The sequence below is a fragment of the Chelonia mydas genome, chromosome 2 (assembly GCF_015237465.2).
Source record: "Chelonia mydas isolate rCheMyd1 chromosome 2, rCheMyd1.pri.v2, whole genome shotgun sequence".
Classification (NCBI taxonomy): Eukaryota; Metazoa; Chordata; order Testudines; family Cheloniidae; genus Chelonia; species Chelonia mydas.
The window spans coordinates 3,765,508-3,787,524 of record NC_057850.1 but is presented as its reverse complement, the minus strand read 5'-3'; the positions used below and the strand labels follow the sequence as shown (position 1 = coordinate 3,787,524).

Here is a 22,017-nt window from a genome sequence, read left to right as displayed (position 1 = left end):
GAAAGTCCAGAGAAGAGCAACAAAAGTGATGAAAGGTCTAGAAAACATGACCTATGAGGGAAGATTGAAAAAAATGGGTTTGTTTAGTCTGGAGAAGAGAAGACTGAGAGGGGACATGATAACAGTTTTCAAGTACATAAAAGATTGTTGTTACACGGAGGAGGGAGAAAAATTGTTCTCGTTAACCTCTGAGGCTAGGACAAGAAGTAATGGGCTCAAATTGCAGCAGGGGAGGTTTAGGTTGGACATCAGGAAAAACTTCCTGTCAGGGTGGTTAAGCACTGGAATAAATTGCCTTGGGAGGCTGTGGAATCTCCATCATTGGAGATGTTTACGAGCAGGTTGGACAAACACCTGTCGGGGATGGTCTAGATAATAGTCCTGCCTTGAGTGCAGGGGACTGGACTAGATGACCTCTCGAGGTCCCTTCCAGTTCTATGATTCTGTGATTGATCAGTTCCTCTTCCCATGGCAGGAGAATGCCACGTTACAGACTCTCTTTGAGCATGTATCTCACTGACCAAAGGGCTGTTCTGCCAAATACTGCTTACCAGTGCAGTTCCTTGGCGGTCTCCCATGCCAGCACCGGCCTGGCCCAGCGCTGAGCAGAGCTGGCTGAAAGGCAGTGGAGATTATTCCAGTCCTTTAAGCAAAATAGAAACTGGATTTCCATTCGCCATCTTTTCTCATTTGCTTTTGTGCGAGCGGGTTTTGGGTTCCCATGGATTTGGGGCCCTGCCCCTGGCTGATCCTCATTCTGTGATGATGTAGCAAACTCCCTCACAGCACAGCTGCCCCTCTCCGTGGTGCCCGCATAGGAGGATGAATCTGTGCTGCTGGTGCCCCAGTTAGGGCTGGCCCATGGCATCTGTATGGGGTCGAGTCATGGGGTTTTTCCACGGCTGCCTCTTTTGTTCATTGAATGACTCCTGACCAGTCCAGAGCCCTGACACAGAGGCCCTACCTGTCTCCTTCCCCTGCATCTCTCATAAGGTGTATGCTTCTTATTCTCTGGCTGTCATTCAGCTTCCTCTTGGCCTGAGGCTGTGCACTCTCAGTGACCCAGTTCCAGGGCTTTGTGCATCGATACGCACCACTTACAGAATCCACCTGGTTGTGCCAGTGCCCATCTTTGGCTGGTGCATTGCTGCTCCCTGGGATGCCCAGGGTGACGTTTTCCTGCAGCTGCAGCGATTCCTCAGGAAATCTGCCTTGGCTGTAATTGCTGCGCTCTGAGTCAGTGAAGCTGCTCTGCATTGTTAGCCCTGCAATGGGCTGGTTGCAGGAAATTGATCAGCAAGTGCGCTGGGAACCATCTCCTCTCTCTAACTTGGGTGAGATGCATGACTGAGGGTCTGGGTCTGTGAGCTGAAGAGGGGCTGGCACTGTCAAACCAAGTGTATGCTCTATAGAAACAGTGGGCTTGCCAGAGCGAAACAGGAATAGAAATGGGCCTGGGGGTGAGGTGTTAAATATCACTGGGAACTGAGTTGTGGATTTAAACCTCTCACCGTCAGTGCTGGGAAACACAAATATAATCAGCCCCTTGGTTCTGGATAAGAGCCTACTACTGCTGTGACGGGTTCGGTCACAGAGCCACCTTGGGACTGTTACCTGATGTGCTTAGACTACCTCTGAGTCTGTTTTCTCTGTCAGCTTGGGCCTCCAGAACCCTGCCTTGTTGAGCCAGACACACTAGCCTGCTGCAACACAGACCCAGGGTCTGAACCACGCCCCCAAAGCTGCAAACGTAACTGAAAACATCTTAGCAAGTGCTCCTGTCTCCAGCACCCAGATGCGCAGCTCCCAATGGGATCCAAACCCTAAATAAATCTGTTTTTAAAGCTTATACAGGGTAAACTCATAAATTGTCTGCCCTCTGTAACACTGATAGAGAGAAATGCACAGCTGTTTGCTCCCCCAGGTATTAATCACTTACTCTGGCTTAATTAATAAACAAAAGTGATTTTATTAAGTATAAAAAGTAGGATTTAAGTGGTTTCAAGTAATAATAGACAGAACAAAGTAAGTTACTAAGTAAAATAAATCAAAATACGCAAGGCTAACTTAATACATTAAGAAATTGAATTCAGGTAAATCTCACCCTCAGAGATGTTCAAATAAGCTTCTTTCACAGACTAGACTCCTTCCTAGTCTGGGCCCAATCCTTTCCCTTGGTTCAGACCTTGTTAGTTCCAGCAGGCATCTTAGGTGAAAAGCAGGGGATTCCACATGACTGGGACTCTTTGTTCTGTTCCACCCCCTTTAATAGCTTTGGCACATGGAGGGAATCCTTTGTCTCTCTCTGCGTTCCCACCCCTCCTTCTAAATGGAAAAGGACCAGGTTTAAGATGGATTCCAGTACCAGATGACATCAGGGACACAGAAAGGCTTTCAAGTAAACAGAGCCATTTACAACCAATTGTCCTAGTTAATGGGAGCCATCAAGATTCCAAGCCACCATTAATGGTCCACACTTTGCATAGTTACAATAGGACCTCAGAGTAATACTTCATATTTCTAGCTTCAGATACAAGAATGATACAGTCATACAAATAGGATGAACACACTCAGTAGATTATAAGCTTTGTAATGATACCTTACAAGAGATCTTTTGCATAAAGTATATTCCAGTTACATTGTATTTACACTCATAAGCATATTTCCATAAACATATGGAGTGTAATCTCACAACTGCGACCTGTTAATGGACTTGCTCCTTTAGCTCAAGTGGCAGAGGCTCCTGGAGTTAGCGCTGAAAGTCGTGGGTTCAGTTCTTGCTCATGACCCCTAATAGGGAGCCATCACACAAACCCAACAGCCTTGAATGTGTGGGTGAGAAGCAGAAGCCCAACTCCTCAGCTGGTGTCGATCAGGGGAGGTTCACTGACTCGTGCCAATTCCAGCTGAGGATCTGGCCCCCAAAGGGAAGGTGACCCGCCTAGTTTCCAAGGGGAGTGAAATGCAACAAAGTATATAAGCAGCATTGGGGCGAACGGCCAGTTAGATTCCTGGAAGAGCTGTTTGCTGTGGTCCCCGGCAGTGGCTTTCCCCCAGAACCCATCTCCCCACTGGGCTAAGGATACGTGCTCTCTCCCAAGTGTGCAGCATCGATCGCTCTCTGAGCAGCAACACTTCCTGCCAGTTGGTGCCCAGTGTAGGACTCTAAACCGAACCAAAACAGCACCCATGGAAGCATGCTCCCTTCAGCCTCGGGCCAGTCGCTTCATGCCTGACCTTTGCGTTTATGCCAGGGACGACTAGCGGCCGGCCCTCTGCACATTGGGGCGAGGTGGCTGTGAGCTCTGGGGCTCACTCATTAGCTGCCACAGGCTTCTTGGCTGAAATCCATTGGATAGAGCCAGTGCCCTCAGATGGCCGTAACTCCAAGGACCTTTGTACATTGATAAGCTGTCGTCCTCCTCGGGGATCTGATAGAAACACCGCAGTCCCTCCCCCGCCTCACCCCGTAACCAGGGGCCCATAGAAACTCTACATCCCCTCCCCCGCCTCACCCCGTAACCAGGGGCCCTAGAAATGCCACATCTCCTCCCCCCACCTCACCTGTACTCGGGGGCCCATAAGGAACAAGTGGGTCAGATTTCAAGTCTGTACGTAGAAAGATGAACAATTGAAATCCCGAGGCAGGTTGGTGACTCTGATGGGAAGTTCAGTCGGAGATCAACATGGCATGGGAGCGCCTGCCACATGTCAAGGTGCTGGCTCCATGGGGACATGGAAATGATGGCACTGCCATGCCAGGACAGGCCTCCAGGTGGGATTAGGTGGGGGAGAAGCAGAGAGTGAAACTGACTAGGCTGCTTGGATTGCCCCAGAGGCGCAGCTGGTATTCCAAATTCTCTAAGAACCCTGGCTACATCAAAGCTGCCCCAAGTCAGATTTGCTGGATCGGGGCTTCCAGTGCCTGGTGCACTCCCCCATGCACGCTGCCCACACCCCCACATGCCCTGCCCCACTCCACCCAGCACCCTGCCCCATCCCTGCACACTCAGCTCTGCATCTCTCTTTTTTAACCTAACACGAGCTCTGCTACTTGTCTCCTCTCCACAGCGTCGTTGCTGAAGCTCTGGTACCGGGAGCTGGAGGAGCCGCTGATTCCCCATGAGTTCTACGAACAGTGCATCACCCACTACGAGAACCCAGAGGCAGCCATCGCAGTCATCCACTCTCTGCCCAGGATCAACAAAACGGTGCTCTGCTACCTCATCCGCTTCCTACAGGTAGGGCAGGAGGGCGGGCTCCAGCCGGGGGGGTCACCCGTGGCTGTGTTGATACAGTCCTCTGCCTTGTCACGCAGCTCACTCCCAGCTTTGCTGCACTTATGGACGCTATTGCATTGACCCTTGTTGTGTTACGGGGATTTGGTACTATATCACTCAGCCACTGTAAATAAGACTGATAAGCTCACTGATATTGTTACTGGGGCTGTCAAGCAATTTAAAAAAATTAATCACGAGTAATCATGCAATTAATCATGCTGTTAAAAGGTAATAGAATACTATTTGTATAAATATTTTTAGATGTTTTCCACACTTTCAAATATATGGATTTCAGTTACAACACAGAATACAAAGTGTACAGTGCTTACTTTATATTTATTTTTTATTATAAATATTTGCACTGTAAAAATAAAAGAAATAGATTTTTCAATTTACCTAATACAGGTACTGTAGAGCAATCTCTTTATCATGAAAGTTGAACTTACAAATGTAGAATTACATACAAAAAATAACTGCATTCAAAAATAAAACAATGTGAAACTGTAAAGCCTACAAGTCCGCTCAGTCCTACTTCTTGTTCAGCCAGTCGCAAGTTTGTTTACATTTGCAGGAGATAATGCTGCCCGCTTCTTGTTTACAATGTCACTAGAAAGTGAGAACAGATGGTTTCATGGCACTGTTGTAGCCGGCGTTGCAAGATATTTATGTACCAGATGCGCTAAAAGATTCATATGTCCCTTCATGCTTCAACCACCATTCCAGGGGACATATGTCCTTGCTGATGACAGGTTCTGCTCGATAACAACCCAAAGCAGTACGGACCAATGCATGTTCATTTTCATCATCTGAGTCAGCTGTCAGCAACAGAAGGTTGATTTTCTTTTTTGGTGGTTCGGGTTCTGTAGTCTCCGCATCAGAGTGTTGCTCTTTTAAGACTTCTGAAAGCATGCTCCACACCCCATCCTGAGCAAATTTTGAGAGGCACTTCAGATTCTTAAATCTTGGGTCGAGTGCTGTAGCTATCTTTAGAAATCTCACATTGGTACCTTCTTTGCGTTTTGTGAAATCCGCAGTGAAAGTGTTCTTAAAATGAACAACATGTGCTGGAACAACGTCATCTGAGACTGCTATTAACATGAAATATACGGCAGAATGCTGGTAAAACACAGAGCAGGAGACATACAGTTCTCCCCCAAGGAGTTCAGTCACAAATTTAATTAACGCATTATTTTTTAATGAGTGTCATCAGCATGGAAGCATGTCCTCTGGAGTGGTGGCCAAAGCATGAAGGGGAATACGAACGTTTAGCATATCTGGCATATAAATAACTTGCAATTCCAGCTACAAAAGTGCCATGTGAATGTCTGTTCTCACTTTCAGGTGACACTGTAAATAAGAAGCGGGCAGAATTATCTCCCATAAATGTAAAAAAATTTGTTTGTCTTAGCAATTGGCTGAACAAGAAGTAGGACTTAGTGGACTTGTAGGCTCTAAAGTTTTACATTGTTTTGTTTTTGAGTGCAGTTATGTAACAAAAAAAATCTACATTTGTAAATTGCACTTTCACAATAAAAAGATTGCACTACAGTAGTTGTATGAGGTGAACTGAAAAATACTATTTCTTTTGTTTATAATTTTTACATTGCAAATATTTGTAATAAAAATAATATAAAGTGAGCAGTATACACTTTGTATTCTGTGTTGTAACTGAAATAAATTATATTTGAAAATGTAGAAAAATGTCCAAAATATTTAATAAATTTCAATTGGTATTCTATTATTTAACTGTGAGATTAAAATTGCGATTAATCGTGATTAATTTTTTTAATCAGGATTAATTTTTTTGAGTTAATCACGTGAGTTAACTGCGATTAATGGACAGCCCTAATTGTTACCCTTCCATGTTACCTCATGTGTACATCACATTACAGCAGTGACACACATTTCCTGTCCTTCCTGGCCCAACACTGGACACAAAACTACACACAGAGCCACAGCTCATAATAATAGTCACACTTCAGGGCAACTACACCTGCATTCCCCATCCGTGGCCCACCAAGGGCATCCACTGTAGGCTTCTGGCTCCCAGCCATCACCTCTCTTGGTGAGAGATCCGCATCTCACTCCCTCCTGACTGGGGTTTTAAGGCTACACAGCTCCCTGGGTTACACTGCAATGTCCCCAGCAAACCAGACCAGCTAAACAGCCCAGAGCCTGTGCCTTGCTTTCTTTGCAATGGCCATGACCAGTGTGTTGCCTGCAGTTATAAGGTGTTGCCTGCAGCTGAGTTATCCCACAACTCCTTCTAAGCAAGTACATTTATTCTTAAGGTAAAAGCATTACAGAGAAAATGTGTTAAAACAATCAAAGAACCTACACGCCTGCTAAAAAGCCTACCAGAGATCACCCATTGGGGCCCTGTCAACACGCATCCCTACCTCGAGGGAACTCCCTCCTGCTTGGACACAGCATTGCAGGGGACTTTGCATCACACCCCCTCTGGAGGCCACTTTCTCAGCCATAATGACCAGCCCCAGCCAGTCTCTTCTCTGGACTCTCTTACTTGGTCTCCTGTGGCTCCACCCTCCGGCCAAGTGACAAAACTTCAGTCCCCTTCCGGGGTTCAGCGCTAAGCCAAAGGTCCTTCGCCCCACCACCAACCCAGGCTTTTCCCTGATGGCCTTCTGCCCCTTGTAGGCATCTGTCTCATTCTCTGGTCCTTGCAGAGCCTAGCTAAGGCTCTCTCCACCCTAGGGCCCCACCACAGGAGCTGACCCTGCTCCTGTAGCTCTGCTCTCCGGCCACAGCCAATCCCAGTGACTGGACCTGCCTTCACACCCTTCCCATGGAGAGGGAGCTCCCCAGAGCTCCTCTCTCCTGGGTCTTTTCCCCTCAACCACCCTGCTCAGCTGCTTATACAACCCAGCTCCACCTCCTCTGGCCAGGTCATTAGTTAATCACCTCCCAGGTGCGGAGCATAACTAAGTAGGTTCTTTCCTTTGCTTTACAGGTGATGGGGTTAAGCCCATCACAGGCCTAGTAGGGTAAGTCCTTCCCCAAGGATGGTGTGCCCCTCGGACAGAAGGTCCTGCTCACTCGCTGGAGCAGAAAGCAGGCCCCGAGTCAGTTTAAACTCAGGCTATTTATCCCAAAGGCCTTTCTTTGTCTGTTGGTGTCTGGAGAACCCAGTCTGAACCAGTCTAGGGAGCCTCTCCAGGAGGGGTGGACCTCTCGAGGGGTCACAACCTGGCTGGTTTGCCTTGATCACCTCCCACTGGTTTTAGTTCCTGGAGGAGCTGTGGTCCCCCTCCCCCATGGAGTAGAACACAGTCAGACATAAACCATTCAATTAAAACAATGGACCGCAAAGGAGAAAGTCGCCGTTCCTGTCACAAGCCAGAGTTAATATCTAGCTTCTCTCTAGTGCTAGCGATCCCAGTGTTGTACCCCTTAATGGCATTTACCGGGTAACTGTCTCTCACTTTGTGGGTGTGCAGTCCCCGGCACCACAGGGGCTGCAGCCTCAGTCTGGGGGTCTGGGCTGCCCCAGCACAGTGGGGACTCTGAACTCAGTGTTTGTGCAGCCCCTGGCAAAATGGGAGCCCCGATCTCAGGCAGGGGCTGTGCAGCACCTGGCACTTGGGGGCTCTGATCTCAGTCACGGCCTCTAGGGGCTGCTGGGACGCACAGATAGGAACAGATGGCATTAAGGAAAAGATCCAGAACTGGGCAAGCAGAGGGGTGGGCAGCAGACCAGGCCCGGGTCTGTGACGCTGGCAGACACCTGGGCGGTGCTAATAGCTCAGACAGTAATTCTGAGCGGGCCCCAGAGCTGTCTGAGGAGCCGGTGGCGATGCGGCTGGAGGGGGAGGCATTCCATGCATGCTGTAACCTCTCTCTCTTCCCCAGGTGTTCGTGCAGCCAGCTAACGTGGCGGTCACCAAGATGGACGTCAATAACCTGGCCATGGTTATGGCCCCCAACTGCCTGCGCTGCCAGTCCGATGACCCGCGGATCATCTTCGAGAACACCCGGAAGGAAATGTCCTTCATCCGGGTGCTGATCCAGCACCTGGACACCAGCTTCATGGAGGGGGTCCTATAGCGGCGAGCTGCGAGAGGAGCCAAAACCAAATCTGACGACGACCACAACCCACCCAACCCCCCTTAAACCCCAGGTCAATCAGCCGACGAGTACGAGCAAGACACCACAAAGGGAAGGCACTGGGCAGCCCTGGGCAGGGCCTCTCGTCCCCGTCACACCGTGTCCCCAGAGCCATTATGAGCTGGCCTAGTCCCGCCTCTCTCACCCCAGCATCTCTCATCATCCTTTGCCCTCTAGTGTCATACAGGAAGTGGTGGTGGGATCCCGCCAGTGTTACTGGCGAAATGACATCTGCCCTCCCCTGAACCAGACCTCTGGAGGTGTTGCTGCCTATCCCCCCAGCCAAGCCACCGTGGGGCAGCCTGCAGGGTTAGCCTGGCGTGGCAGCCACCTGCAGGTGAGGCTCGGGAGTCCTGCCCAGCATCCTGGGCCTGCAGTCACTCTGGGGACTTTAATGAGTGCTGTGTCTCGCAGACAGACGTCCAGGACAGCCACTGCTGGCTGCAGCTGCCACATGCTTCCTGGGGGAGAGGGGTAGCTGCAGGAGGGGGTGGTGCTTAAGATGGCAGCGTGGACGGAGGGGGAGATCAGAATAAGCTAGCGAGCATCACCAAGGCCTCCCAATGCTCCTGCCCTGGGGCCAGCGCTGGCTGGGAGGATGGGTAGGACAGTCTCAAGGCAGGGACTGCAAGGGGGTATTTGCAGAAGTCCCACACAGTCTGGAAGCTAGGGGATGCCCAGCGGGAACATTCATGTGGAATAGGGTATGGATCCATCTGGGAGGATAAAGCCCCTTGGTAGGAAGCGGTCTAAGCCCCACGCAGGCCTCATCAGCTCAGCCCCCCGCTGAGAAGAGGGACCCCTTTATGGCTGGAGGAGGGGGCCAAAACCAACTCCAAGTTCTCAGGGCAAAGCTCGTGGTGAGGCGTCTCTGTGACCCAGAGCCACCTGCATCCGGTGATGTCACTTCCCCTTCCTTTCCTCCTCTTCATTAGCTGCTTGTAAAGCCCAGATCTGATCGCAGCGTCTGTGTTGGGAGGGCGGGGTGTCGACTCAGCAGTGATTAATTCTCAAACCCTGAGACCTACCAGCCCTTTCTAGACAGAATCTCTGCGCCTTGAATGTAACCCCGCGCCGGGAGGTTCAGGGCAGGGCAGAAAGCTATGACTGCAGCTGTTTTGTCCTGGCGTTCGATTCAGGCTCCCGTGCTGCCTGGGCTCCCGTTCCAGGGCAGGACGGCCAGGAGCAGCTGGGCTTCATTTGCCATTTGGGCTGTGGCAGGCTCAGCTGGCGCAGGGTTCGGCTACATCTCGGCAAACCCATAACCCGAGCTGGTTCCGTGCCATCTCTAGAAGGGGATTGTCCCCGGCTTTTCCTGACTCCCCTCAGCAGTAGGCCATCTCCGCCCGCCCTCAAGAGGGCGACAGTGCAGGCAGAGGGTGCGTGTCCCATCAGAGCCACCTGCAGACGATGGATTTAACAATCAGTCGGGAATAGAAGAATGACCATCAAAGGTGGCACTCAAGTTCCACTTTCACCCTCCTGAGTATGGGTAGGGCTAGTTAACTTCCTGGCTGTTTTGCCCATGTGGCCCATGCGCAACTAGGGCCCGGTATCAGCAATAACTCCATCGCTGATTTCCAAGACAACATCTGCTCGGTTTATGAACCCAGACAAGACTGGCGCTGGCTGGTGCTGCACGCAGCTGGTCAGACCCCGGCTCGCTGGACCCCAGCTCCGTCAGCCCTGCGGAGGAGAGTTGTTTTGGGCAGGGCACCAAGCGGGTGCAATGGAAGAGACGTGCTGTCGGGAGAGTGGAGACTGCCAAGGAGCTGGTGTCACGGGAGCACCCAGCGTGCCAAACCCTTCCACTGTAGCAATATCCCAGCTGGGCCGTGTCGGGGCTTCTTTCTGTCATGGCTGGATTCTGCAGCATCGGCCAGGGCAAGGAGGCTGCTGTGCTGAGCCACGGCAATGAGCAAGGCTTTTAAAGCACTTGGCTAGTGTGGGACACACTCTGGGTGGAGGTGCTGGCTCCTGAAGGCAGAGAGTGACCGAGGAGTTCTCTCCTGCTGTCAGAGAATGAAAGTGTGGGTCAGACTTGTGAAAATCCCACCTGACAACACGTTCTGGATGGCCCTTGGCATCAGCCCCAGCGAGGTGTCGGGGGCTTCTGGATCACCGGGCTCAGAGGGCTCTGGGACACATGGCAGAGCTGAAGTCATCAGCAGTGCCATGTTTTCTCTCTTCCTTGCCCTCCGGAGGGTTTCCAAGGCGGATGGCTGCTGTTGCTCTATGGGAGCTGGGAGGCTATTGGGAAATGGTTACAATCCAGCTCGTTACCTCCTCTCGAGGGGCTCTCCTTGGGACAGTCAGGACCAATGCAGGCTGGACTTGGGTCTCTGAAAGTAGCCCTGGCATCTCCGACTCCCCATCTGATGGGCAAAATCCCTTCTCGTCGAGCCGCCTGGCGAGTCTCAAATGCCCACATGAGCCTAGTGCTGGGTCCCAGCATCTCCACGCTCCGGTGCCTTCTGCAGTTGGCCCCTTGCCCAGCTGCCACCCCCAGGCCTGTGCTCTAGCAGATATCCAGCTCAATCCATGTTCACCGTAGGCCAGTTCCCTCGTAAGGGTCTGTTGACCTTTAGGGTTTGCATGTATTAAAAGGGAGTCCAGCTCAGAACGCAACCAAATCAGCCCCTGAGCAGCCTGGTGGTGGCACTGGGCTGTGCCTCTGAGGATCTGCAGTGCACTGCCCCGTATCCCTGTTTTTATAGAGCTCCCCACTTTAACCCTGAGCTGCTGGCCCATGACCCCCACCCCCTGCAGGAGAGTTAACCTCTTGGCTGCTGGTGCTCAGGCAGGGACTCTGTGCCCTACCATCTAGGTTTACATTTCTCCATGTTAACTCTCTTCTCCCCGGCCTCTCTCCCTGCTCTGCTCTTTAACCTGCAGCCCTGCTTCCTTGGGATCTCAGTGGAGGAACTGGCTTTTCTGTCTGACCTCTATTTACTGGGTGATTCCCATTCATGCTGGGATTCGAACTCTTGGCAGCAGCAAGACACTGGCTGCACATGTGTGTGTGACCGACCTGCTTTCCTTCTGCCAGCCACGAGGATTTCACGTCAATGTGCCGAGGGACCTCTAACTCCCTGGGGGACCCATCCAGTGACAGCTCCCCCACGCTGGATTCCTCCTCAGCCTCTGTTTCCCGATCAGCTCACTTCAGCATTCAGCTGTGATGGTTCCCCCATCTCACCCCGGACAGCCTGAGCACGGACAGCCCGCGTCTACTTGCACCGGAGCACTGTGCCCACAGGCCCCTCCTGCCTCGCTGAGACCTTGTTTTCATCTCACACTGCCATCAGTCTGTGGCAGGCAGCTGGGTCCTCAGTGCTGCTCAGCATGTGGCAGCGTGCAATGGCTGGGTGCCCCACAGCAGGTGCTCTAGGGAGCCGCGAGCTCACCGACCTGCCAGCGGTGCAGTGTCCTCACTCCACAGCATCCTTGTGGCTCGAGGCAGGTCTCACCCGGAGAGAAACCTGCACAGGGTCCTGGGTGGAGAGCCCCATCCCCCCACCCCCCGCCGCGAGGTGTCTCAGGAGAGCCCCAGAGAGTCCGGCTGAGTGTCTAATACCTTGGGTGTCAGGTCGATGACGAAGCCCTGGGTGCGAGGAGCAGAGTGCAGTGCATACCCGCTGTGCGTCCCACAGCCCTGGGGTGCGTCAGGGGCCTCTGGCCTGCCTTCTGTAGCTCCCCTCCCCACAGGAGCAACGTGCTGCTCTCTGCAACCGCAACTGCTGTGTGGAGGCACCGCAAAGCACCGGTGGGGCCGGTCGCACATGGTCGGGCAGGAGAGTCCAGCAGGAAACCCCACCAAGGTGGGAACATCCCCCTCTCCGGGACATTTTCCTTCCTACTGACAGGGAAGGAGCAACTCCTGCTGTTAGAGACAGGCTGGGCTTGAACAGGGTCAGGGAACAGAAGCAGGTCAGATCTAGCCATCTGTCATCTCGGGTATTTCTCATGTGCTGTCACTGCGTGACTAAGTGCCAAGAACACACAATAGGGTAATGCTAAAATTGCCCACTGGGCCCTCACTCATCATTCTCCAGGATTCATTCACTGGTACGATAAATCTTTCTTTTCCTTCTCTCTTCTCCTCCTCATCACCTGGCCACGAAGAAGGATGCATCTCATCACCAGGGAAGGCTTCTCGTTGAGTGCCAAACACACTCAGGCTTGGGCTGGTCCTCCTGTGGCAAGGAGTTCCACAGTCCACCAAGGAGGCTGTGACCCAAAGGCCAGCAGTTCTTCCAGCCTGGAGGAGGGGCCTCATGTCACACTGCTCCCTGGCTGACAGCTTTGAGCGTCTGGTTAGTTACTTCCCTACAGCCTCCTTAGGGAAAGAAGTCCCTGGGAACTCGCCAGCGCCTGGGCTGCCTAAGAGATTAACCCCTTGGTGTTTTCACAGCTTCTCACCAGTCCCTCCCTCCAGCCTTTCTCAGCGAAAGGGAAAGAGAGCCGAACCATCCCAGCGAGCCTGTTCCTCAGAGGGATGATGGGCATCAGGGAACCTGCTGGGGGAGGGATGGGGTGTAACCCCATGCACATGAAACCCAAAGTCTTGGACGATGGCAGGGACAGGTGTGCAGAGCTGGAGCCCAGACGTGACATGATTCCCTCCATGCAGCTATAAAGAGCAAGTGCCTTCAGCTCCCTCGGAGAAACAGCTACTGCCAGCCCAGAGCCAGCCCCAGCAGCAAACGCCCTCCCTGCCCACACGCCTGCCGGGAAAGGAGTGAGACACAGGTGCTGTGAGGAGCCTGGGCAGTCCAGCGGTGAGCCTGGCAACCCTGCAGTGGCTGGTGCTTTTGTCCTCAGTCTCTCTGTGAAGTCCCATACCCTCCTGGAGAGCAGTCTGTTCTGCCTCTGGGTATCAAATGCTGTGTGGGATGGATTAACTAACCTGTCTCGTGTCTCCAACCTTCCTTGGTTCCTCGCGGTTCCAACCGGCTGCACTCGCCCCCCCACCCCCCTGGTCTCAGCTGGGGTCTCTTTGGCCTGGGCTTCTCTTCTCCAGTCTGACAGTGAGATTTCATCCCTTCCTATCCGAAATGTCATTCTTGCCACCGACGTGGACGCGTGCGGTGTCCGCGTTGCCAGCTGATGTGTTCCAGCCATTTCCCTGAGCCCAGGCAGTGCTGAGCACCACTAGCCCCTGCCAGAGAGGAAGGGAGCTGAAAGCTCCCTGCACCCTGCTGGATGAAACCCATGGGTGCTGTCCCCAGCTCAACAAGAGCTTTCGGGTGTGTTCCTGCAAGTCCCAGTGAGTCATTCCATGGGTGCCCGTGTGATGTTCCCGGGAGTGAGGAGTGCAGGCTCGTCCCGGGGGGTAGCGCCCGCCGCACAGCTCCCAGGGTGCTGCTTGTGTGGGTCACTTGCCCATTCCCCACAGCACGCTGGGTCGGTGCTAGCATGTGCTCAGCCATTTCCGCCCCCCAGGACTTGGAGTGGGAAATGGATTTCACTGGGCTGGGCCTGGACAAACCCTCTCAGCTGTGTGACTGATCCGTACCTTGGGGAGCCTCTTGTCAGTTACACCCCCAGCCTGCCATGTCTGGCCTGTTTCCGTATGTCCACATGGCAATTAAAAACCCACAGCTGGCCGGGCCTGCTGCCTCGTGCTGGCAGGGCTCAGGCTAAGGGGCTGTTTCACTGCGGTGTAGACGTCCAGGCTCGGGCTAGAGCCTGGGCTCTGGTACCCTGCAAGGGAGGCGGGTCCCAGAGCCTGGGCTCAGCCTGAGTGTGAACATTTACACCGCAATTAAACAGCCCCTTAGCCCGAGCCCCCCCGCCCCGGCCCCATGAGCCAGAGTCAGCAATTGTCTGACTGCAGTGTAGACAAACCCTCTGTGACTCTGGCTGCTTGTAGGCCTTGTAAATACTTCTAAGGGCTGTAATCAGGTAACCATTCAGATAAGCTCCAGATGCTGCAACAGACCAAAGGGGGGAGGCGGAGGGTCCTTCCCACTTACTTTCCTGTTACCAAGTCATCTGATGGCTTCAGCATGGGAAATTCCCCTCTGAGAATCATGGTTCTCCCCACAGAGGCTGGTGGGCTTTCTGACCAGGTCTCCTGTAACTCTCCTTCCCCAGTGTCATTAAACCCGAGGCCCAGGGCAGCGTGAGAGAGCAGGGTCAGCCCCGCAGTCCGTTCGTTTGCCCTGTGACTGGCTGTTTCCCTTAGCCCTCCTGCAAAGTCCATGGAATCAATGTGTCCCCAAAGATGTCCCAGGATGCAGCGGGCTCCAGACACTTGCTGCAGGAGCGGGAGTTGTCAGCAGGGGGTACAACGTCAGCACCATGGAGGGCTTGTGTATCAGGTTTCTACCTGTTGCAGCAGCCTGGTCTTGGAGCTGGTGTGAGTAATGAAGCCGCTTTTGCACTTCCCAAAGCAAACGGTCAAAGTTGCTCACTGCAGGCTCCAGGAGAAGGGCGTGAGGAGAGCTGCTTCCTCGCACCTGGGAGGGACCCTCATTTGGCTGGTGCTCATTTGTTTTGCCCTCTTTCAGTGGCCCGGTGACGTAGGCAGCACCCCCAGGCTGCAATGTGAGTCATGCTTAATCAGTGCCTGTACTGGATCCGAAAGCAAAAATGGTGGAGGCCCCAGACCAGGCTCCCATTTGGCTGGGCAAGCCTCCTTTCAGGACCCAGCAACTCTGCTGCTCATGGGCCTGGTCCTGTGAGCTGTCAAGGGCCCTCAGCTCCCATGTCGTCAGTAGGAGGTTAGGACCCTCGGCCCTTCTCAGGATTGGACCCTCAATCAGCAGAAACCCAGCTCTTTCATGGACTCACCTAGAGACACCTGCTCATCCACTGAAGATTGCAGTCTGGGTGTACAGTGCTAGCAGAGACGAGACTGGGCAAGGTCAGCCGACACCCCAGCTGGGGTTTCCGGGTGCAAGTGGTACCCTGTGTCCCCTCTTTCACCAGTAGAACTTACAAATGGAAGGGGCCTCCCAGACCATCTAACCCGTCCCCCCGGCAGGGCAGGGAGGGCAAGATTCTAGAAGCAAGGTCTGGAGTAGCTCCAGCAACAGGAGCAAGAGCGATGGAGAGGGAGATTATTTTTATTTAATGCGTTCCTGTAAAGCTGGAATGTTATGACGCATCCCAGGCCAGTAAGATTATATAGAGAGATATAAAGAGAGAGAGATATACATAGTAAAAATCGCTAATGACATAGTTTTAAATCCAGATGCTATTTATCTTTAGAGCCCTTGTCTGTCGCCCTTTCATTGCACAAGAATTAGCTTTTGTCCCAGTTTGTTTGGGGGGGTTCCATTGCAGGGTTTCTTCATGGCTTCTGACCAAAAAATAATACTCCTCTTCCCCCTGCGTCCTGTAGAGAAAGGCCCTTGGGTGGCTCCCTTAGGGACAGGACCTTCTGCGGCGCTGACTCCACTCAGCCGAGTGCAGGGGCCGCCTGGCCGTTCCCAGGCTCGTTGCCGCAGGATCAGTCAAGAAGGCAAAGGTGAAATGTTAGAGTCCCCCAGCAGTGAGGTACTGGCAGTTCCTTGCTGGGTGCTCAGGGTCCGGCCCAATGGAGCCCTGCTCTAAGAGCCATCTCTACTAAGCAGCTGATTGAGTCTCTGCTGCTCCCCCAGGCAGCCACACACGACAGGTTTAACTAAGGCTCAGTACCCACCGGGTTGTTTCTGGCACTGAAGTGTCCCCTCTGGCTGGTTTACAGCAGTAGGAATGTGCACACTGCTTGCACGAGTTCCACACCTTGCCCAGGGCCAGATCGTGCCCCGGGGACCCTGAGCGCAGCTCCCTGGGTCTTACTGACAGAGCAGCTGGTAGGCTCCTCCCTTTCCTTGGGAGCAGCCGAGGAGGCACGGCTGGGTGGAACCCTCCTGGACCCAGTGCCTGCTGTCTCTGCTCTCGAAGCCCGTAGGAGTCTCGCTAGTGTAGCAAGGGCATCACTGGGCCCGGGCAGGGTCTTGGGGCTGGATTCTGATCTCGGCGAATCTGGAGAGATCTCCCCTACATTGAGATCAGGAGCTGGCTCTTGAGTCTCCAGACAGGGCTGGGAGCCCCTTCTCCGCAGGGGCTACACCTTCCCACAGGTACAAAACCTAGAGGAACGTGGCTCTTTCAAGGGACGTTGTCAGGGAGTTTTGGCCAGAAACACAGGCTGTGTGTTACAGGAATGGTCTGACCACCAGGCGGCAGTGGGGAAGGGTTCATGAAATCTGCCTGGTCAACATGCAAAATGAGACTGAAATTGTCCCTGCTCCTCAAAGAGCCCTGGGCAATTGCCTGAGAACCAGGAAGTGAAACTGCCCCATCTAGCTACACAGCCTGAGCTGATCAAATAAGCGTAGATGCTGCTAGGAAGCCAGGGAAGGGATTTTTAACCTGACAGTGTCCCTTTAAATAGGGGAAGGGGCAAATTCATCCCTATAATGAATCCCTGGAAGCCAGGGCTGAGTTTGACCCCATGTGTGGCAGGGAGCAATGCACTGCTGGGGCCACCATGGAATAAGCAGACGCAGATTAGTGCTGAATTCCTAGGCAATGTGTCTCTAGGACTTGGTCAGCGTCCATACGGCCAAAGGAAGCGACTGGCACGTAGCTGTTTGTTACAGAGCGTTCGGCCCATCTCCTTGCTGTCCCCCTGCTGGAGGAGCCATATATGGGGACCCCCGGTTGTGTGGGGAGCCCTGTTGTGTGCTTGCTGCCCACAAATCTCTGTGTAACTCTTGGTTGATTTGCTTTAGCATTATCCATTTGCATGTGCCCAGGTGGGAACCCATCAGGCCTTTCCCAGCAGTGGCTGGAGGTTTTCCCAAGGTGGGGACTGGAATTGCAGCCTGAACAGGCTTGTCCTGTTGAACCAAATTCTAGTTCTTGTCTCATTTACCCGAGCACAAATCCATCCACGTCAGTGGTTTTTACTCCAGATTTACACTGGCAGGAGATCAGGAGGCTGGATCCTGGCCCCACTGAAGCCAGTGGGAATTGTACCCTTGACTTCAGTGGTAGACTGGGCATTAATGCTGGAGGTACTGGCCTGAATCCCAGTGCATGAGGAATGGGGGTTTGACACCGATTCTCTTTTCATTGGCTCCAACTTTTCTCAGTTAAAGACAGGAGTTGTACAGAGATTTTCTAGCTATCCAGAAGCTCTTTTGATCTCATTAGAAGCTCTGGAGCGATTCTCCCCCTTCTTCATTTTGTTCTATTTTTAGATGGAACTGGCCTTTCTCCAGCGTTGTATGTTTCAGATGTTCTGACTTTGTTCTTGTTGTCATAAACTTGGTTTTCCCCCTCGATTTTATATCAAAATTTTTAGACTTGAGTTTTTATTTATTATTAAAAAGACAAAAAAAGAACAAACCAAACCACTAATGGAGGGACAGCAAGGAGGGAGCCAGACATTACGGGAGACAAAGGCGACTGCTCTGGAAGGTGTTTGGGGCTGGAGGTGCATTCGCCATCAATGGGCGACAAAGATTCCCACCACCCCACCCTCACTGGGTCCGTTCCAGACGAAGAAACCCCATAAAGTGAAACTTGCTTTTAACTACTCAGTGACTAACCACTAATGTGCCTCAGCACATGCGACCCCCAACTCTCTGCTCCCCCACCTCAGGGGGTCTCTCCAGGTGGAGCTGGGCTTGTTGGCAATGTGGAGCCTGCCTATGCCCGTTCTGCTGTCCAGGGCATTCAGTCTGGCATCTCTCACCAGCACTAAATTCCGCAGGCAAAGCAGAACCCAGACAATCCAGCAACTGGGCCTGATTCTCCTCTCACCTCCACCACTCCGCTGACTCCATCGCGTGTCCCCCGCCCCCCCAGTTTACACCCGCGTGAGCTCACAGGCCCACATTACAGTCAGAACAAACCAGGCCAGCCCTTGTGGGCCAGCCCCTAGCATATAGTATATCCAGCCAAAGGGCTGGATTCTGGGTTAACACAGGTCAGTCTGGGGCGAGTCCGCAGTCGATGGGCCTGATCCTGCATTGACACCAGCCCAAATCAAGAGCAACTTCATCCTGGTGAGCGGAGGGGAAGTGCGAGCAGAACCCGGCCCAGTGGAGTCACTCAGAGCTAGACCCAGACCCGTGTGACTGAGATCAGCATCTGGCTCAGTGCCTGGCGTCGTTCCTCAGCTGGTGATATTAGTGATTTGGCCTGTCGCTGACATGGTGCAGAGGCTGGAGAGCCGTGCTGCCTGGCCCAAGCCAGCCCCAGCAGATGGAGTCACCATGTTACCCCAATGGGTTCCCTAGCCAGGAATTGTGCTTTGCCTGGGATCACTGAGGTCGTTGCTGGACACTGTGTTTCTGTCTCTTTTTCGTTCCTTCCTTTCAAGTGTCAAGGTGAATTTGAAAGTCTGATGCCCTCCCCCCCCCCCCCCAACTCCCCGATGTTTTCCTTGGACAATCATCTCAGGCACTGGGCAGGCTGCAAGCAACGCACCTGAAGGGACACAGACGAGACTCGGCTCTCTCTGCCATCCGCATTCACGGCGGAGATGGACAGTCATGAGACATGCTGAGTAACCTTTGACCTTTAATGCCACGGGCCGTGAAGGCGATTAGGGGGGCAACCTACCGTGTAACGTTGTCTGACTAACTCTGTAATTATGAAGCATGGACAGGTAGCAGCGACTCCATGTGGTGTGAATAAAGCTACATATGGACAGTCCCCTGTGCTGCATGTCCTGGGTGTTGGTAGCTGCGTCTGTTTCCTGCATGTGTAAAGGGTCCCTTCTCCCCCCAGACACGCACAGAGCCCCCCTTAGCAGGGGGGTAACATCACAACCTCCCCTGCACAGCTCGTGGGCCGGGTTTGAACACCGGGACTTCAAGAACAAAGGACCCTGCCACTCAAACTAAAGAAGGAGCTCCATAGGCTGGTAGCAGTAGCAGGCTGTTATCCTCTAGCTGATCAGCTAGAGAGAGAGTGATGCACACGCTCTGCCAGTGGGCTCCAATAACCTCAGAAGTCCACAATTCGTTACATTTCCTGAACAAGACCAAAGCAAACGGAGCCTGAGTCTCTGTCCTTAATACCAGGGTCTCTCCATCAACTTCAGGTGAACCTCTCGTGATTCATACCATTGTGAGATGAGGATCACATCTTTCACCCACCACTGAAATGCAGCCTGCTCTGGGGTAGAAAGCAGCAGCTGTTTAACATCACACAGTGACACTACATAACAAGGACAGGAGAAAATTAGGGAAGTGGAATGGGATTAGCTAAGTTGGGACCCAGCCAGGATACTTTGGGTTGCATCCTGACTCCTGGGGATCTTCTCTGATTCCGAGTGTTCGGGGCCTCTGTTTTACCTGTGGTTTGGAAGACAGCACCTCTCCTTCTGGAGCTTTGGGTCAGATGGGGCAACTGGCAAAGCACCAAGCTGGCATTGAGTGCAAAGCCAGGATCCCGTACACCACTGGGATGGGTTGGGGGGCACTGACCGGCCTGTGTGGCAGCAGGTGGATGTGCCTGGGAAGTTACTGGGAGTTTCTCTGCCCCAGAGGTGGGAGGATGGGGATGGGCTTGAGGTGTCGGTTCCATTCATTCACATCCCCTCTAGCCTCGAAACGCCTCTTTCCATTGGCCACCCCGGGGCTACCCCTGCATCACACTGGGAGATCAGCATCACGCCCCGTCTGAGCTCCGGATCCCCCAGGGTTAGCACAGAGCAAAGGTCCTAGCCAGGGCAGGGTGGTGACACTTCCCCCTGGTTCTCTCTCCGAGTGCTGCCAGCTGGAGGTCTGACCATGGCCACAGCCTCCCAAAGACCCAGCAGGGCCCTGGCTCGGCCTGCTACGCCTGCGTCCATCAGGAGCAGCGGACCTCAGCCAGGCTGAGAGGAGGCTCTGACTGTCACACACCAACGGTTCTAGGTCAAAACTTCCTCTCTCGGCTTCTGAAGCTGGAACTCAGAGTCCAGGAGCCCCAGGGCCACAGATCTGACTCCAGACACCTGGGGCCAGGGACTGTATCATTGGCTTTGTCTCTAATGCCCCCGCGGCACTACACAGAGAATAAATATACAAGGTGTCCTCTGCCCCTGATAAACTGGTGGTCAGCTGGGCACAGGTTCTGCTCCCAGCTTCTGGAGAGCTCCCAGGGGCCACCCCAGTCTCAGGAGCTCAGTGCTTTTTATTAGGGTTCAGTTACACAATTGATGGTCACCAAACACCCCGGTGTGCACTCCCCACCAGCTGGCCTGCTAGCCCCTCCCCGCCCCGGGTACATGGCTCCCCTCCGCACCTGCAACAGGTCTGCCAAACGTCCCTGGAACAAGCAGCATCAGGCTGTGTTCGATTTCAGCCCTTCGCTAAGTCTCTTGGGATTGTAGCACAAGTCTCATGATATTTGGTGGTTCGCTTAAAGCCCCAGTTCCTGGAGTCCTGGGACTGGGTGGAAATCTCAGCCTTGGTGTGTGGTATGGAAAGAGGTTGTAACTTCCAGGGGCCTGACGGAGGAAGGGGGCCAAGGGGAGTTGGTCTCCACCCTTCATGTTTGCAGAGGAGACTTGGAAAACGTGACCCCTAAAGACTCCAACATCCAGAGGCCAAGAAAAGGCTCCAGCTGGATGATTTTTTAAAATCTGATTTTTAAGCCAACTCTTAATATTCGGGGGGGGGGACGGGACGACTGACGTTTGGAGCTGGGAGTTGGTGACACTAACTTGGGGGTATCTGGGGCATGTCCGACAGCAGTGCCTGCTGTCAGGTGATTCTGGGAACCTCCCAGCTTGTATTTGTTAAAAGAGCAACTTTCCAGCCCTTCTGGTAACGGGAAAGTTTTAAAACGTGACTCCAGCGACCCCTAAAGACTCAGAAACCAGGAAGCAAAAAAAAAAAAAAAATTAAAAATCCCCAAATAGATCTACATATTTTTCAAAAGCTCATTGAATGTGTGGGGAGGGGCTGGGCTGGGGGAATCTTACTCTGTATGGGACCGAGGGCAGAGCTCACTGCACCAAGGGCACCTGCACATTGGCCAGCAAAGCTGGCGTTACAGGATATGATCAAAACTAACCAGGAGCAGCCAGTCTGGTGCCCTAGCGGTCAACCCTCTGCCCAGCCAGGCAGGGGAGCTGGGGCTGATGTGGCTCCCATAACGCTGCCTTCATCACCCGAGCAGAGGGAGTTTCATAGAATATCAGGGTTGGAAGGGACCTCAGGAGGTCATCTCCCCAACATTTGCCCCAGATCCCTAAATGGCCCCCTCAAGGATTGAACTCACAACCCTGGGTTTAGCAGGCCAATGCTCAAACCACTGAGCTATCCCTCCCCCCTGGGTTTGGCTCACCCAGCCTGAAGCACCTGTGAGCTCAGCACCCAGAAGGGCTGGCTTTACTCTCGTCAGTCAATACCGTACAAGCTGTCTGGGCGCACACAGGCACGGTGGTTCCGCAGAGGGGCACTGCCTCCTGTAGGTGAGACCAGGGACTTGCACCCCCGCTGATCACAGGTGGCAGGAATTGTAAAAGCTGGCGATGAAAAAGGCCTGCTAGGGCCTACATCTGGTCTATTGCCTGGGGATCAGGGCAGGCCTGGTCCCAAAAGTGAATTCTCCAAGGATGGCGCATCCACTGCTCCCTTTAGGAGGCTTCTCCACAGCCCCACATCTCCCT

The 22,017-nt window shown here is 53.2% G+C and overlaps 1 protein-coding gene across 2 annotated transcripts in view; it reads left to right on the top strand.

The window, feature by feature from the left end:
• ARHGAP39 (Rho GTPase activating protein 39) overlaps positions 1-18,300 on the top strand; it is a 430,277-nt gene extending 411,977 nt beyond the window's left edge. For both annotated transcript variants that reach the window (XM_043538964.1, XM_037891871.2), the window contains 2 exons: positions 4,072-4,241; positions 8,151-18,300. In XM_043538964.1, the coding sequence (XP_043394899.1) occupies positions 4,072-4,241; positions 8,151-8,345 (365 nt within the window). In that variant the 3' untranslated portion in view covers positions 8,346-18,300. The remainder of the gene's footprint in view (positions 1-4,071; positions 4,242-8,150) is intronic.
• Positions 18,301-22,017: the final 3,717 nt, after the last annotated feature.